Genomic DNA, 15,251 nt, shown 5'->3' with positions numbered 1-15,251 from the left:
ACGATAATACTTTGTTTCGCCTTTCGATGGTAAGCCGAAAACTTCGAAAGGGTCGATATTTGCAGGCTTGAGTCGAGTCCATGCACCAGACGGACCGCGGCGAGGTTGAGGTCGCGCAGATGTAGACATTTTTCTAACATAGGACGTACACCCTCCGCTTAGGCACGCCTCTTACGATCGCTGCGCCATGACAGTCATTGCATACGCCTTCAACTTGCGCCTCTCCGCATAATGTGCCGGTCTAGGTTGATATCATTGTTGGAGGCAATCGCAAGTAGAGTGGGGTCGGTGTGCATGCAGGCTTTGGCCGACATCGAAAACGGGCAGGAACGCTTCGGACCAATACTTTCCACCTCAACGCTTGACTACGGCCGAATATTGACCCATGAGCGATCAATGAATGTGTATTCACTCAACGTAGTACGCGCGGGCGGCGACTTAGTCCTGTACCTCTGCCCTACTTTCTCGTGGTCCGAAGCGACGACAAACACGACTGTAGTGAACAGCATCTGCAGATCGATGTAATAGGGTATCAATTAGATCCTTAGAGTTCGAACTGGACGAGGCTTCGCTCTGCTCACCATGGACGATAAGGTCGATCTGGTAACCAAGGCAGAAATCAAAACGCAGGAGGCCCTGACCGTCCTCTGGAACGACCTGCCAATCTGGCTACAAGACAACCATTATATACATTCGGGCTATAGGCCACAATCTAATTCATACATGAAGTCGGCCGCGAGCCTAGGGTATTTGCACAACGAAAGCGTCAACGTTTGGACCCATTTGCTGGGAGCAATCATTGCCGCGATCGCTGGTACGGTCCTTTGGACGGCTATCAAGCCTCGCTTCAATATGGCAACGAATGACGATGTCAAGGTCTTCGGCTGCTACTTCCTTGGAGCGGTACTATGCTTGGGCATGAGTGCGACCTATCATACCATCTGTAATCACAGCCCGGCCGTTGCAAAGTTTGGCAATCGCTTGGACTACATTGGCATCATCCTGCTCATCTGGGGGAGCTTTATCCCATCAATCTATTACGGGTTTGGTAGCGAACCAGGGCTTGTCAGGCTCTACTGGGCTATGGTATGTCTATATCCTGGCAAGAGTGCTCTTCCTGACCAGCGACAGATCACTTCAATCGGCGTAGGTACTCTCGCTGTCGTCACTTTGCCTAGATTCAGATCACCGGAATTGCGGCCCGTTCGAGCTGCAATGTTCGTGGCAATGGGCTTGAGCGCAGTGTTCCCCGTAATACATGGCGCCTGGAGATATGGTGCAGCGCAAATGGAGAGACAAATGGGTCTCTCGTGGGTCATAAGCCAGGGTGTGCTGTACATAGCTGGTGCAGTCATATATGCCGTACGTCAATACCGCACTTTGACTGCTGTTGGTTGCTGACCTCATAGCAGGCACGGATACCAGAGCGCTTCAAGCCAGGTGCCTTCGACCTTTTCGGCCACTCGCACCAGATCTTCCATGTGCTCGTCCTACTGGCGGCGGCAACTCATCTGGTAGGTTTACTGAAGGCCTTCGACTATGAGCACAGTCACCGCAGCGGACTCTTTGACGCATACAGCAGCGTGCGGGATGTTGGTAGAAAATAGAGAAAGCTGTGCCCTTGCTAGCAGCGCGTGCTTCATCTGGCGACAGCGCTGGTTGAGAACCTGTGCATACCGCTGCAACGCCGTCAAGGGCAACCCCACGGTGCCCACTTAATGCAACTCTCAAAAGTACGTCAAGCTTGCCAAGCTAATGCGGCCTATTACAGCTCCTAAAGCCATATTGGGATGCACACGGTGGCGAAGAGCTGAGATGGCATATGAGTCCACGACGCAATCGCCCCCGAAGCGAACTGTATATGCACGTTAGAGCTGCCGCCACATCGGAAAGATATGCATCTTCGAAGCATTTCCTGCATTGTTCTTGCAGTGGCACCGGGTCGCATGGTGGGGACAGCCAGAAAGCTCCGTCAGATCCGTAAGCCGCAAGATCTTCGGTTACGCCAGGCAAGCAAGATGGCCTACCGAAGAAAAAACGTCGTGCCGCGAAGTGCAGTAGCGACCACTTCACAACCGCCAGTGACGTTTGCTGTCACTTACATAACAGAACGTGGTATGGCGCTCGAAATGTTGTTCAGAACGTGCTTCGGTGGCTTGCTATAGCCAGCCGATGCGGTCAAGCGCATCTCGACGCACGCATCCATTCATTCGTTGATTCCCTTGGCGCGAACTAAACGCAGATCAGGACGCGTATGCTTGCCGCAAGTGCATCATTGGCAGCTCGATCTGGACTTGGCGAGGTGGCTGTTCATGTTGAGATTGATGCGGGTGTCTGCTTCGATGGTTGATGAATAGTAGTACGACTATAGTGAGAAAGCAAGCTGCGTATATTAGCCGACGAGTAACTTGTTCGCCGTGATTGCTCGCTTGCGTGGCGGAAGCGTGGGCTCAACTCTTCAGACGGAACTTTAAATTTAGCGACGTTGACATCTGAAACATACTGGGGTCCCTGCTGCTTGCCGTGGACAATCCAGCGTCTTGCAACTGGCTCTCCACTCCAGCCGCCGGCCATGGCAGAGGCATCATAGCTTGCTGTCGGCCTCCTTCTGACTGATCGTGTGTTTCTTGCTTACGTCCAGTTCTTTGTTAGTAGGGTGGCGGAGTTGTCATGTTGAGTCTGTGAGGCAGCACGGGCTGGAGGCAGCATCTCTTACCCGGCGTGTTGATCTTGACTCGACTCTCCTTAGGGCGTCTCGGAGCCGGGGCAATACTTGGCAAGAGTACATTGTTACCGTTCGCTTTAGGTCTACCACGACAACGACAACGACAACAGTAATGGCACGGTAGTCAGAAAGAGTTGGTTTGTACTGTCAGCGTTAGGGTTCAGGGTGCGTCGAAGCGCTGTGAGTTTGCACAGGCATGGGTTCGGTCGCGACTGAGACCATGAACGGATATGCTATCCAACCGCGCACCTTCGTTGAGCGTGGGAGGAGCGAAGCACCAATACCACCACTTAAGCGAATGGATGTCTCCCCGCTGCCTCGAAATGCAGACTTCCCACGCTCCGCGTCGTACACGTACCTACCGCAGGCGAAACATGGAAGCCCGTACGCCAACCCCGGCGTTGTCACGATCAAGGGCAGCTTTTCCGAGGTAGATCTTATAGCTCCCGCGGATGAACTGGTCGATATATCGCCGCCGGACTCGTCTGGCTGGACGACGCCGGACGAGATAGAACCAAAAGTGTCTGGAGAGCATGCCAAGGAGTTGATCGCTCAATTGCACAAGAGTCCCAAGATTAGTGTCCAGCGCTCGGCGACGGCTGTCGACGATGACTCAAGCAGCGTCCAGTCAACGTCAAGGCGACCCTCACGAGCCTCCAGCGTGGCAGCTACCAGCTTGGAGTCAAATCGGACCGGCTCTACGCAAGCGACTACGCCAGGCTCGGTGACTCCAAAACCACGACCTTCCTTTGCACGACAGATTAGTCGCAAGTCATGGTACAGCACCTCGCAATCTTCTTCGGCGCCGTCACGCTCGCCCTCACCAAAAAAAGATAGCGTTATTGGTGAGCAGAAAGCAATTACGAATGGCGTGACTCCGCCACCTCCTGCGGAGAAGCCCAAACCGAAACGGCGGAAGTCGCTCATACGGAGAAGAGATTCTCTGAAGCTTACGAAAGCGAGCAAGGAGGACAATGCAGAGAAGGATGCACAAGCGCAGTCTGAGACAGAGCGGCCAGTCTCGCGGCGCTCCATGCTTTTGCGAAGAACATCTCGGCCGATTAGTGGCATGTTCTTGAGCGGCAGTAAGGAGAATGTTTCTCCAGCAAATGGAGTGCCTGCTGTACCGGCGATACCGCGTGTGCCATCCCTGCCGAAGTCTTTTTCAACGGACAAGCTGCCGACATATAGATCGAATACGCCACAACCGGGACGTGCTGCACCTATGCCTAGAATGCTGTCTGCAGACCGTATCCCGACTACTGGTCTGACGATACCCATCAGAAAGCGAGACGAGCTCTGGAGTGTCTTTCGCGCTCTCGATGGAGACTACACGAAATTTGCCTCGAAATCGGTTGCCTTCAAGGCTAACGTAGTACGCACCACCCTCCTACCATTCCTACGAACCTACACTACGCATCCTTCGAACAAGACGCTACGACCGGAAGACCTTGATAGACGGGCGAACATTCTCAATAAGTGGTGGACGGGTTTGATCGAAATGCTGCATGGGCGCAATAATCAGTCAATCTCCGGTACAGATCGGCCAGTGATCCTAGATGGCATCTCGGGTATCATGGAGCGACCAGAGTGGAGGTTGGCTCCTTCGCCGTTTAGTCCTATCAGTCAACGGATGAAGGGTACAGCAAGTCCTCGAAGCCGGTCCACGACCTCTCTAAGCTCAGCAACCTCGGAATTCTTAACGGAGTCTGTGCATCAAAACGTGCGCAACATCTTCGTCCAGAATCTGAGCGCGCAAATGGCCTTTGTGGTAGACAAAATGTCGCTGCGCAACGCGTCGGCTAGCCTGGTCATCTTCTGTGGCAAGGCCTGCGCATACGCCTTCATGTTTGTGCCGGGTATGGCGGACGTGCTCACCCGTCTCTGGGATTTGCAGATGGACACGCTCCGGCGAGTACTGGACGGTAACGGCATAGGCAAGTTTGATGATGTGGCGTCAACAACGGAGCTTATAGCGTCCAATTTTCCGCCTGCATTGCACCAACTCGGATTTCATTCTTTGATGAAGTACATGCGCAAGCTGCGGACACCGCCACCTTTACCTCTTGGGACCGCAAACATCGAGTGGTGGGGCCAATGGCTGGAACGCTGGAGTGGCCGCGAAAGTGACCTCTTCTACGTCTTCGTGAAGCATTTTCATATCCTGGCAACTGACTTCCTACCCTCCGAGGCTTCGAAGAAAGAGCGCATGTGTGCCCCTGGCGTTCTGCTGGTGCACGCCCAAATACTAATCAACCTGGATGCGACTATCCACAGAGATGCTACCCAAAGCCAGCAGGACGCAGCTGGTCTGGGCGCACCACCAGCCTTTGACGACGTACTTAGCGGGCCAGATGCGGTCGCCTCCGCGCTCCCTTTGCCTCCCATCAACGCAGTACGAATAATGGCCGAGAACCGGCTTGTAATGTTAATACGCGACTTCTTGTCCGAACGAAGTGCGGAGCACCCAGTGGCGCGCGAGTTCTTTGCAGAGTCCTTCAATGATCTGCTCCATACGACAGCCAAGGGCACCTCACTTTTTGACCATGCCGCTTGTTACACTTTACTGGACTTTTTAGAGGAGGTGCTGGTCATCTTGTCACGGTACGAGCACATCAGTGGGAAGGCCATCATCGACTCGGCATTCTGGCAGTCAGTGTGCAAGAAGATGATCAGCAGTCATAACACCTTGACGGAGATACGGCTGTATGCGTTTCTGTACACCGTTTGGAATACTGTTGTATGCGATTTGGGCCGCAAAAAGAACCTCTGTCTGGGCCTCCTGCTGGACCCGGAGATCTTTGACAGCACCTTCAACCACTGGTGTCCTATGGTGCGGGCCTACTTCATGCGCTTGTTGTGCTGGAGGGTGGGGCGTTACGACGGCTATCCCCAGGAGGTCGATATTGTGATCCTCGAGACGATGCTACAGCGCCTACATGCGAACTGGTCCCATTATCTTTACCTACGCGAAGACGCATCCAAAAGGCGCATGCTGTTGCCACCGACAAATCCTTGCAATCCTGCTCCTGGCCGTCGAATGCTGATCATCCGCACCGACTCGCAGATCGCACCTGGTAACATGTCGTTCCTGTCATTCGACGGCATAGTATCACCGGCGGCGCCCAGCCAGCCTCAGCTACCTGTAAGGCGATTCTCCACGCTCTCACACGTCGTCGAGCAGGACAGCAGGGCAGATGCGCCACGCTCCGCTCCAGAAACGGATCCTGTGTCCACTAGTGAGAAGAGTATTGGTGGGTTCATCCGGAAGATGCTCGGCGGCTCGAGAGCGCGATCCAAATCCCAGGGCCCAGCGCAGACACGGTCTACACCCCAGCAAACACCCAAAGCCGAGCCTCCGCTGCCAAATGGTGGCCTCACACGTTCTGCCACCGTGGAAGATATGCAGAGTATGCGAAGCGGCCGCAGCTCGTTTCAGGCCGAGCCCACTGCTCGGAGTGGCCGCAGCTCAATACAGGCCGAGACTACTGCGAAGCCACCTACTCCCTCTGCTCCCGTCGTGACACAGCACCGCAACTATCTGTTCAAATTCAGCCTCGAGTATCACCACAATAACAAGCATGTACCGGGTCCCATGCGTCTACATCCGCCGAGACTGCCGGCTCCCGCCCAGACGTTTTTGCAGGAGCATTCGAAGGTGGCCTATGCAGCGCTACGCACGGCTCCCACCGAGCCTAACGGCTCGAGCAAGAGCAACGCACGCTACTGCGGCCGCGCATTGGCAGAGTGGACTTTGATTGTGGGTGAGTGCCAGAGCTTCTTCGACCGACGGAAGAACGAGGGCGTGCCGGGCAACAAGTTCGTTGAAACGCCGACTTTGGGCGTGGAAGTCTTCAAGAGGCCTTCTTGAGTGGCGATAGGAGTGAGAACGCAATGGCGAGACATTGTAAATGTACCTGAATGGTGCGAACCTTGGCTTAATGCATGGCGATGGCGTTTGACGGGCTTTGAACGAGACAACTGGCTTTTACTGTTCTAGCTCTTGAGCGTTGCATAATCATGTTGGAGAGACACGGCCAAGGCCGCTTTTGCACTGCTTTTCCGGCGGCACGTACATACAGCATAGAGATGTGGGTAAAATGGCGGCGGACAGAGCTACTCTCATTTGGGAGCAGGTAAGCTCATATATATATGGTAGGCGCTACGGCGCATCCCAACGCACCGAGCGGTTTCATGAGCGTTCTGCTTTCCTACGTGATGCCGTATTGGCTCGGTGATCCGGCCGAGCGCTTACTGGGTCGGGATTGGCTAGTCATGAGTTACTGGTCCTTCGGGGGCTGAGTGCCATGGAAGTAGAGTAGCAAGGCAAAGACGGTCTCACGGCCCCGTGTCTGACGCAGAATCCGCAGGTAGATTCCAACTTGGCGCGCGGATTTCTGTTAGCTTGTTCAGAATATTGGTTGTAGAAGTGCACTAAGCACCATCCACATCGTGTAGCGGCGGGCTGGCTCGAGGACTCCACCACAGCCCACGGTCGCCAGCATCGTCATTGCATATCGGCAGCGACAACGCCGACTCCATCCCGCGCACCTTGAAACCTGCGCGCGCTTGAGCCAGTAACGAGCGTGCGTGCACCCTTCCAGACCTCTTATCTGCAGACTGTGCTTCACGCCTGTGCCTGTCTCGCCTAGAGTCGCGGAACGAGCGTACGGCGACAAAAGCCAACCTACCCTACCCGCATGTCACGGCTCCCGCGCGTTTCAGCAGTATCCGCACGCACATCTTCGCGTGTAAGCTGCTGTGACAGCTAAGTGCTCCACCTCACGTCGCTTAGCTGACCAGGCTCGCAAGCACCGTTACGGAGTGTTGCGTAGGAGCAGCGCAAGGGCGTCGCGGAGCGCTACACTGTGTCGCACCTGGCGGAGGTGCTTGGCCTGAGGTTTGCATGGAAGAGCAGCAGCAGCAACAGTGGGAGCAGGCAAGCAGTACGAGAAGCAGCACCGCCACCACCCCAGCAAACTATGTGCCCACCCCGTCTGCCGACTCGAGGTTGAGCCAGCGCAGCATCTCCGCAGTTGACACTGCCACCACCTCCCCACTAGCCGCGCAGTACGGCGCGTACAACTCGCCCTCAATCGCAACACGTGCGGCTTCCTTGGCCATCTCATCGCCGCCGGCGGATCAGACTATCGCACGCGAAATGGAGTACAATGGCGATATGGACGGGGACATGCGTATGGAAGATGCCGATCCGTACAACACGCAGAAATACGCCCGCCCACCGACGAACCCAGACAGACTGTCCTCACAATACCTCCCGGTACAACAGGACGATGCACAGTCGAGGGCAGCGGCAAGATACTCGCCAATGAACACGTCGCCCACGTCGCCCTACACGTCTAGCCCGCAGCAGCAGGTCGGCGCTAATCACTATACCTCGTATACCCCACAGCAGTCGGCACGACAATCTCCAAGTCGGCAAAACCCGTATAGCTCACCGACGCAGCAAAGATACTATACCTCGCCGCCTTCGTCCGGGCGAGCGAACAACTCGCAGCTGCCGCCCCTACAGCCTAGCATGTCACCGAACTCGTCCTACTACCCGCAGTCCGCGACTCAGCAGCTCAATGCAGTCTTCGGCACCGAACCAAAGTCACCAACAGCACCGCAATTGCAGTCAGGCACGTTCGAAAAGGGTCCGGTACCGCAGTTTACCAAGTGCCATGACGTGGCCGAGCTGCAGCCACGGATAAACCGGCAGCCACCTTTCCGGAGAGCGAACCCAGAGGGCGGCTTCATCAGTCCGCTACAAGCGCTCACATCGCACTTGCCATCCACTTACCGCATCTGCAACCCATCTTTCCAGTATGAGTCTTCGAGAAACCCACGGAGAGTGCTCACGAAGCCCAGCAAAGGCGTGAAGAATGATGGGTACGACAACGAAGACAGTGACTACATTCTCTATGTCAATGACATTCTTGGCTCGGAAGAGACGAACCACAAGAACCGATACCTGATTCTGGATGTGCTAGGGCAGGGCACATTCGGACAGGTCGTGAAATGCCAGAACCTGAAAACGCAGGAAGTGGTGGCGGTGAAGGTGGTGAAGAACAAGACCGCATACTTTAACCAGAGCATGATGGAAGTGTCTGTGCTGGACTTATTGAACGGACGGATGGACAAGAACGACGATCACCACATCCTGCGGCTCAAGGACACCTTCATACACCGGCAACATCTGTGCTTGGTGTTCGAGCTGCTGTCTGTGAACTTGTACGAGCTGATCAAGCAGAATCAGTTCAGAGGTCTGAGCACGACGCTTGTGCGGGTGTTTGCACAGCAGCTGCTCAACGGTCTTTGCTTGTTGAGTAAGGCAAAGCTGATACACTGTGATCTTAAGCCGGAAAATATCTTGCTGAAGAAGTGAGTGCCACCCAAGATACACCTTGTGCAGAAACGCTGACTTGTCTACCAGCCTTGAAAGTCCGATCATCAAGATCATCGACTTCGGGTCGGCGTGTGATGAGCGACAGACGGTGTACACGTACATACAATCGCGCTTCTACCGGTCACCGGAAGTGCTACTAGGCTTGCCCTACTCGGCAGCGATTGACATGTGGTCACTGGGCTGCATCGTCGTCGAACTGTTCCTGGGACTGCCACTCTTCCCGGGCTCGTCAGAGTACAACCAGGTGTCGCGAATCACGGAGATGCTTGGTCTGCCGCCAGCTTGGATGCTGGAGGTGGGCAAGCAGGCCGGCGAATTCTTCGAGAAGAGCCATGATGAGTTTGGACGGAAGTCGTATCGCCTGAAGTCCATGGAGCAGTATTCGAGGGAGCACGGCACGAAAGAGCAGCCGAGCAAGAAGTACTTTTCCTCAACCAGGCTGCCGGAAATCATCCGGAACTATCCGATGCCGCGCAAAGGCATGAAGCAAAACGAGATCGAAAGAGGTACGCTTGCTAGACGTCGAAATGCTGATAGCTGTGCTGATACGGTTACAGAAATGGCCAATCGCGAAGCGTTCATTGACTTCGTGCATGGCTTACTCAACATCAATCCGCTGGAGCGGTGGTCGCCACAGCAAGCGCGCACCCACCCTTTCATCACACAGCAGAAGTTCACCGGCCCTTTCCAGCCTTCAATGAACCTGAAAGTAACGAGCAGATCACCGGCGCCGGGTGTACAGCAGCAACAGCAAGCAGAGGCATTATCCAAGCAAAGGGCAGCTCAGCAGCAGCAACAGCAAGCCGCCGCCGCACAACAGGCCGCAGCATCAGCGTATCACATGAGTCCAGGCTATCCAACAAGTCCACACATTGCCCAGCAACAGCAGGCAGCGCAGGCAGCGCAGGCAGCAGCAATGTATGGGACTATGTACACTCCCAACCCGCAAGGCGCGCCACCACCATACCCGTCAAATCCACCTTCGGCCTACGGCCAGCAGATGCCGATGATCCAACCACCCCAACCAGCGGCGTCCATGAATCCCTATGGCACGCAAACGCAGCCGAATCTCTATGCACAAGCTACGACCCGCGCTGGGCGACAACGGGCGAGCACAATGGACGGGAATGGGATCCCCGCAGCGCTTCAGCGCGTGGTCAGTCATTTGGATCCGAACGCGCCGATTAGATTACAGCCGTCCCCCGCCTATTATCCGCCGCCGCCAGAAGGGCAGGCGACGAGTGAGGTTGGCAATGTGGGTGGTCGACGTAGGACTAGCAGGGGCGCACGACACCCCGATAACCGCAACTTTGTGCGGGTGCTTGAGGATCGGACGCTTGAGGAGGGTTGGAACAGTGGTGGGAATGGCTGGTCGGGCGGTGTGTGAGCGGGAGGGGCAGACTTGATCGCCATACTATGATCGCTGCTGTCCTAAGGCCATGGAATCGGCGGACAGCGCGAGCGACCATTGCAGCACACATACCGCCAGCAAAGGCGACCGACGCTCGTTTACCAAGCAGCAGTCGGTCTGGTGAACCTCGGCAAAGTGGCTCAATCGACAACTTAAAAGAATGTTAAGAATGGGAGGCGGACGCAGAGGGCTTGTGAGACCACGGGTGACGCAGATGACGACGGTTGTAGCGTAGAAAGCACTCAGCTTGCATGGCGGACATACTAGTGATATTTGCGGTGCTTGAGCCAAGCTGGTGGCGGTGAGAATGCCACATGACAGACATAGCAGCAGAGTTACTTTATGAGGTTGGAGACGCAGATGGATACCCCTGTTCTTCAATGTACGAACATTGAAGCCGAGCTACATACTCTACGAGACAATCACAAGCTTCGTTCGGTGCAAATGCTTTCTAACTACATGTCATTCTGGCGTTTACTGCCACTGTCGAAGCCTGCCCGCAGCCGTGCATATAAGCCGCGTTTGTGGCTGAGAGTGTCTGTCTAATGCGGTCCATGGAGCATGAAGATGCGCGAAACTCCGGCGGTGAAGTCCTTTCTGACCTAGATGAGTCGAAGTATGTACGCTTTACTTCATCTGAGTAATCTGAGCCTTCGCCGCCACCGCCGCCTTCTCTAGGATAGGCTTGTTGAGCTCTAGCGAAGGCGTACCCCCACCAGGCGTAGCGACATTCGGCGTCGTGATCGGCAGAATCTCAGTCTTGAGCTCCCGATTCTTCTTCGGCTTCGGATCGGGTGCTAGATGATTCACCAGTGTTAGTTCGCAGGATACAGCTTGGCTGAGCCACCGAAACTGACCCTTATTATTCTCCTGCACATAAAACTTGCGCAACAACATGATCGCTTCCTCCCTGAACAAGCCACCGTAGACGGGATACGGCGGGTCGACGCCGGGATCAGAGTGCACGGTCATCACACCGCCACACCCCCCGAAGCGGTCGTTGAGGCAGCCGAAGTAAACGGCGCGGATGCCGAATTGCCGCAGAGCGGAAGCGCACATGATGCACGGCTCGACGGTGACGTACAGGTCGGTGTCCTTGAGGATGCTTGGGGGATGCTTGGCCATGATCTCGGCCAGGGCGACGAATTCGGCATGGCGGGTGCCCTTTGTATTGAAGTAAGCCGTCGAAATATCCCACGATGCTTGCCATGGCGGAGGATTGGGATTGACGTACATTGAGCGAGGCATTTGTGCCGTTGATACCACGTCCAATGACTTCGCCGTCGTGGACGAAGACGCAGCCTACCGGCGTTTCATCGGAGGAGAGAGCCAGTTCTGCCATCTCGATGGCTTTCCGCATGAAGCCTTCGTGGTACTCGCGGTTGGGGATGGGTCCGAAAACCATCTTGAAATCTTGGATTTTGAGAACGGCGTGTTGACGAGTCTTTCCGGTCTTATTTGACAGGTGTAGAGAGCATCCCGGGGCTGTTTGCGTTTGAGATAATCATGTTTGTCGTGTTGCGGCGGTGAAAGAACGATTTTTGCTTTTCAGTCACGTACGGAAGGCACATGGGAGTTTAGGAAAGACCGAAACACGTCGCGTTGGCGTAGGCTGACGAATGGTTTGGTGAAGCCATTAACACTTGCGTGCTTGCATGCAGGTGACGGAAGTGTATTTTGTTGCCGAACGATGGACGTCTGGACGGAAGCAGAAGTTGTCGGTTGTAATCATACTTAGTGTGCACGGACACTACTACCAAGTGCGAGGCAAGGAGATATATATCTGGCACGTAAAGCATTTGAGTCATAGTCAAACCTTGTGTACATCGAACGCTACACAAGCAGTAGTGCTGCACGCCATAGCGCCACGCCTATCTATGCTCAAAAGACCATACGTCGTACCTACCCACAGTGTCCGTGTTTTGCTCCGGCGCTTGCAATCGTTGCCTCCAAAGCCTTTGCGCCAACTCGTCCAATGTTACCTTACCTCGTGTACCAGAAACCTTACTACAGTCCCAACTCCCGGCGCCTCGTCCATATACAGGCATACACCCGCCCAAACGCCAAATCATAATCATAACATTACCCCTTACAGGCGTCCGTAGGTCACGCGAACCAGGCTCACTGACCCGACTGCCCACTCATCCACTGACAATGACAAGTCCCCGGCACAGTAGCCCGCTCCCCCAACATCTGCTTCCGCCTCGACCCCGCAACGCCCGCACTCTGATACGCACCATATCCTGGGTCCACCTCATCAAGCTGTATAGCAATCACCTGGCTCGTACCAGGATACGTCAACAGCCCGTATCCGCCGTCGTCGAGGATCTGGTATTGCTGGCAGTAAGGCTGCACCGTGTTGCCGGGTAGCCTGCGTTCTTCGATCTTCACGACCTTCGGGTACACGGAGAGTGAGTCGTAGAGCGCGTCCGGGTCGTATTGCCGCTTTTCCTTGTGGTTGTTGTTGCCGTCGTTGCCGTCGTAGCCGTCGTAGTCGTAGCCGCCTTGGGTTTGGTATTGGGCGAGGTGGGTGGCCCAGGAGGCGTAGGCGGAGGGAGGGCCGGTCCAGGTGATGGTGGTGGAAGGGAGCGTGACTTTGGCGGTTATAGGGGCGGTTGTTGCAGGGGATTTTGTGACGGGCGAGGAGATGTTGGTGGGAGTGGGTGTCGGAGTCGCGAGGCTGTATGTGGAAGCAATCGGCTGCTGCACGTAGATGAAGCCTTCCATGAAAGTGTTGTTCCAGACGCAGAACCACGGCTTCTCGCCGGCACTGGCGACCTGCTTTTGCTGCAGCCAACCGGGTGCGAGATCGAGAGCCTGCCGCTTCGTGTTGGATCCTGGTGCTGCGGTTGGAGCGGTAAGCGCAGACTCCGGTACCACGACGACCTTGTCGTAGAACTGCTGGAAGTAGTAGGCAGGTCCATCGCCGGGTGCGTCGTTGTCTTGCACCGTCATGAACGGCGCCCAGAGGGTCTGCATCATGTAATTCTGCGAACCGTAGCTGATGGTCTTGTCGGAGGACGAGTAGGACATATACGCGCCGGTCTGATTGACGTTCGGCGGCCGGACCACAGTGAGCACCGCCGCGGGGTTGCCAGCGAGGTTGCAGGCCCACGCTGCTTGTTGGTTTGATTGCACCAAGCACGCAGCCTGTGCCTCCTGTGGAGTACTGAGGGAGAGCGCGTAGGTGCCAGTCGGTGGCGCGGCGGAGACCGGAGTTGGGATGGCACTAGCATCGTACAACGACGTGCCCCCAGACGTCAAGATCCTAAGTCATGTCAGCATCAACACAGGGTGTTGATCTGCTGTCAGGACTCACTGTTTCTGTTCGTTCTTCTGGTGGTTTAAGAAGCCTCCAATAACTGCCGAAATCACAATTACCATGAAAACCGCTACGCCGACGACGAGCAAAACCCATCCGAGTGGGACACCGCACAACTTGGTCTTCCTCCTCTCTTTCCAGGTCTTCTCCTTCCACGACTTGCTCGTAGACGAGTCTGTCACGAAACTATCATTCCTCGCCTCCGCACTAGCAATCGATGCGGGTCTACCGGCCCGGAGGTTCGACTCATCCGTCATTGACTGAGGTTGTGGCGTCTGTGACGGCTGTATCGGAGTATGCATAAGTGACATGGTAGGATCTGATCCTGCAACAGGCGCTCGACTATGCAAGGCTCGCGGCGCTTCCGGTACTAGCAATGGCATCTTCTCCGGTGCATCCTCCGGGTAGCGAGTATACGGTGGTAGTTGCTCGGTATGGCCATCCTCGCCAATGATGTCTTGCTCCTCTCCCTCAGGACCTCGCCGCCTGTGGTACGTCTGGCCGAGTCCGGTAAAGCCCACAGGAATAGGACTTGCTTCAGTCAGCTCCTCATCATCGTCTTCGGCCACGCCTTGCGGGTACAGCGCATACGGGTGCTGTGGACCGTTTTGCGCAGCCGCAGATTGACCCCGAGGCGCCCTTAATGTGGATTGTGTCGCCATGCTCGGCGTTCGCGGTAATGTCCCTTGCGGATACGCGCCGTATGGATGACTAGGTCCTGCACCCAGTCGAGGAGTAGACGAGCCCGCGAATTGCCTTGACGATGTCGACGATACCGACCTCCTCACATTCTCCGGCTCAAAAGTGAGACGTGGCGCGTGCTCATACCCATCATCCTCCGGACTCGCAAACGGATTCTCTGCGCCCGCCCGAGACTTCCGCATCGAGTTCCTCGCCGTCGCGTGTGAACTCTGTCGCGATATGGGTGACACTGGGCTCGCAGCGTAGTGCGCTGACACGATTCGTACGGGCGGACTTTCTATGCTCGGCCGGCCCTCGCTCTCCGTGTCCTGCGGCGGTCGGTAGCCGTCCACTGGTACATCGAAGTCCTCCACCTCAAACTCATCGTCAAATACATTCGGGTTCTCATGCGTGGGCGTGGCCTCGCCGTCCAGCAATGACCGTCGCTCCATGACGATGCGTGTGTCGACCCTTCCGGCCGGCTACACAGCCCCAAGCCCTCCTTTCTCTCAGCAAAACTGTAAGTCTCCGAGGTCCACTGATTATGCCTTTGTGATAATCCGCTCCGTCAATAATGGTCCAAGAAATGAAAGCAGCGAATGACACGGTCGGAAATGGGGGTGGAGAAGGTGGTGTGGTTGTTGTTGTTGTGCAGAGCAAAGGAGAGATGTGCGTCGGCAGCGTGCTGGGCGGAGTCGTCGGA

The 15,251-nt window shown here is 55.6% G+C and overlaps 5 protein-coding genes across 5 annotated transcripts; 3 read left to right on the top strand and 2 right to left on the bottom strand.

Moving 5' to 3' along the window:
• Positions 1 to 199: 199 nt before the first annotated feature.
• BAUCODRAFT_37623 (uncharacterized protein) lies at positions 200 to 1,882 on the top strand. The gene is made up of 3 exons (XM_007681607.1): positions 200 to 1,086; positions 1,132 to 1,362; positions 1,413 to 1,882. The coding sequence occupies exons 1-3, from the start codon at positions 583 to 585 to the stop codon at positions 1,605 to 1,607; spliced, it is 930 nt and encodes a 309-aa protein (XP_007679797.1). The 5' UTR covers positions 200 to 582; the 3' UTR covers positions 1,608 to 1,882.
• Positions 1,883 to 3,794: 1,912 nt separating this feature from the next.
• BAUCODRAFT_76971 (uncharacterized protein) lies at positions 3,795 to 6,596 on the top strand (the record flags this gene model as incomplete). Its single annotated transcript, XM_007681743.1, has 2 exons — positions 3,795 to 6,049; positions 6,155 to 6,596. The coding sequence occupies 2 exons, from the start codon at positions 3,795 to 3,797 to the stop codon at positions 6,594 to 6,596; spliced, it is 2,697 nt and encodes an 898-aa protein (XP_007679933.1).
• A 1,035-nt stretch (positions 6,597 to 7,631) lies between these two features.
• On the top strand, positions 7,632 to 10,521 carry BAUCODRAFT_151133 (uncharacterized protein; the record flags this gene model as incomplete). Its single annotated transcript, XM_007681887.1, has 3 exons — positions 7,632 to 9,109; positions 9,162 to 9,640; positions 9,692 to 10,521. 3 exons carry the CDS (start codon positions 7,632 to 7,634, stop codon positions 10,519 to 10,521), a joined length of 2,787 nt encoding a protein of 928 aa, XP_007680077.1.
• A 651-nt stretch (positions 10,522 to 11,172) lies between these two features.
• Positions 11,173 to 12,270, bottom strand: BAUCODRAFT_114576 (uncharacterized protein; the record flags this gene model as incomplete). Its single annotated transcript, XM_007681886.1, has 3 exons — positions 11,780 to 12,270; positions 11,403 to 11,709; positions 11,173 to 11,342 (listed from the first exon to the last, which is right to left on the bottom strand). The coding sequence occupies exons 1-3, from the start codon at positions 11,948 to 11,950 to the stop codon at positions 11,173 to 11,175; spliced, it is 648 nt and encodes a 215-aa protein (XP_007680076.1). The 5' UTR covers positions 11,951 to 12,270.
• Positions 12,271 to 12,510: 240 nt separating this feature from the next.
• BAUCODRAFT_37619 (uncharacterized protein) lies at positions 12,511 to 15,206 on the bottom strand. The gene is made up of 2 exons (XM_007681606.1): positions 13,865 to 15,206; positions 12,511 to 13,813 (listed from the first exon to the last, which is right to left on the bottom strand). The coding sequence occupies exons 1-2, from the start codon at positions 14,998 to 15,000 to the stop codon at positions 12,667 to 12,669; spliced, it is 2,283 nt and encodes a 760-aa protein (XP_007679796.1). The 5' UTR covers positions 15,001 to 15,206; the 3' UTR covers positions 12,511 to 12,666.
• Positions 15,207 to 15,251: the final 45 nt, after the last annotated feature.

Source organism: Baudoinia panamericana (assembly GCF_000338955.1).
Source record: "Baudoinia panamericana UAMH 10762 unplaced genomic scaffold BAUCOscaffold_12, whole genome shotgun sequence".
NCBI lineage: Eukaryota > Fungi > Ascomycota > Dothideomycetes > Mycosphaerellales > Teratosphaeriaceae > Baudoinia > Baudoinia panamericana.
This window is presented reverse-complemented; position numbering and strand designations above follow the sequence as displayed.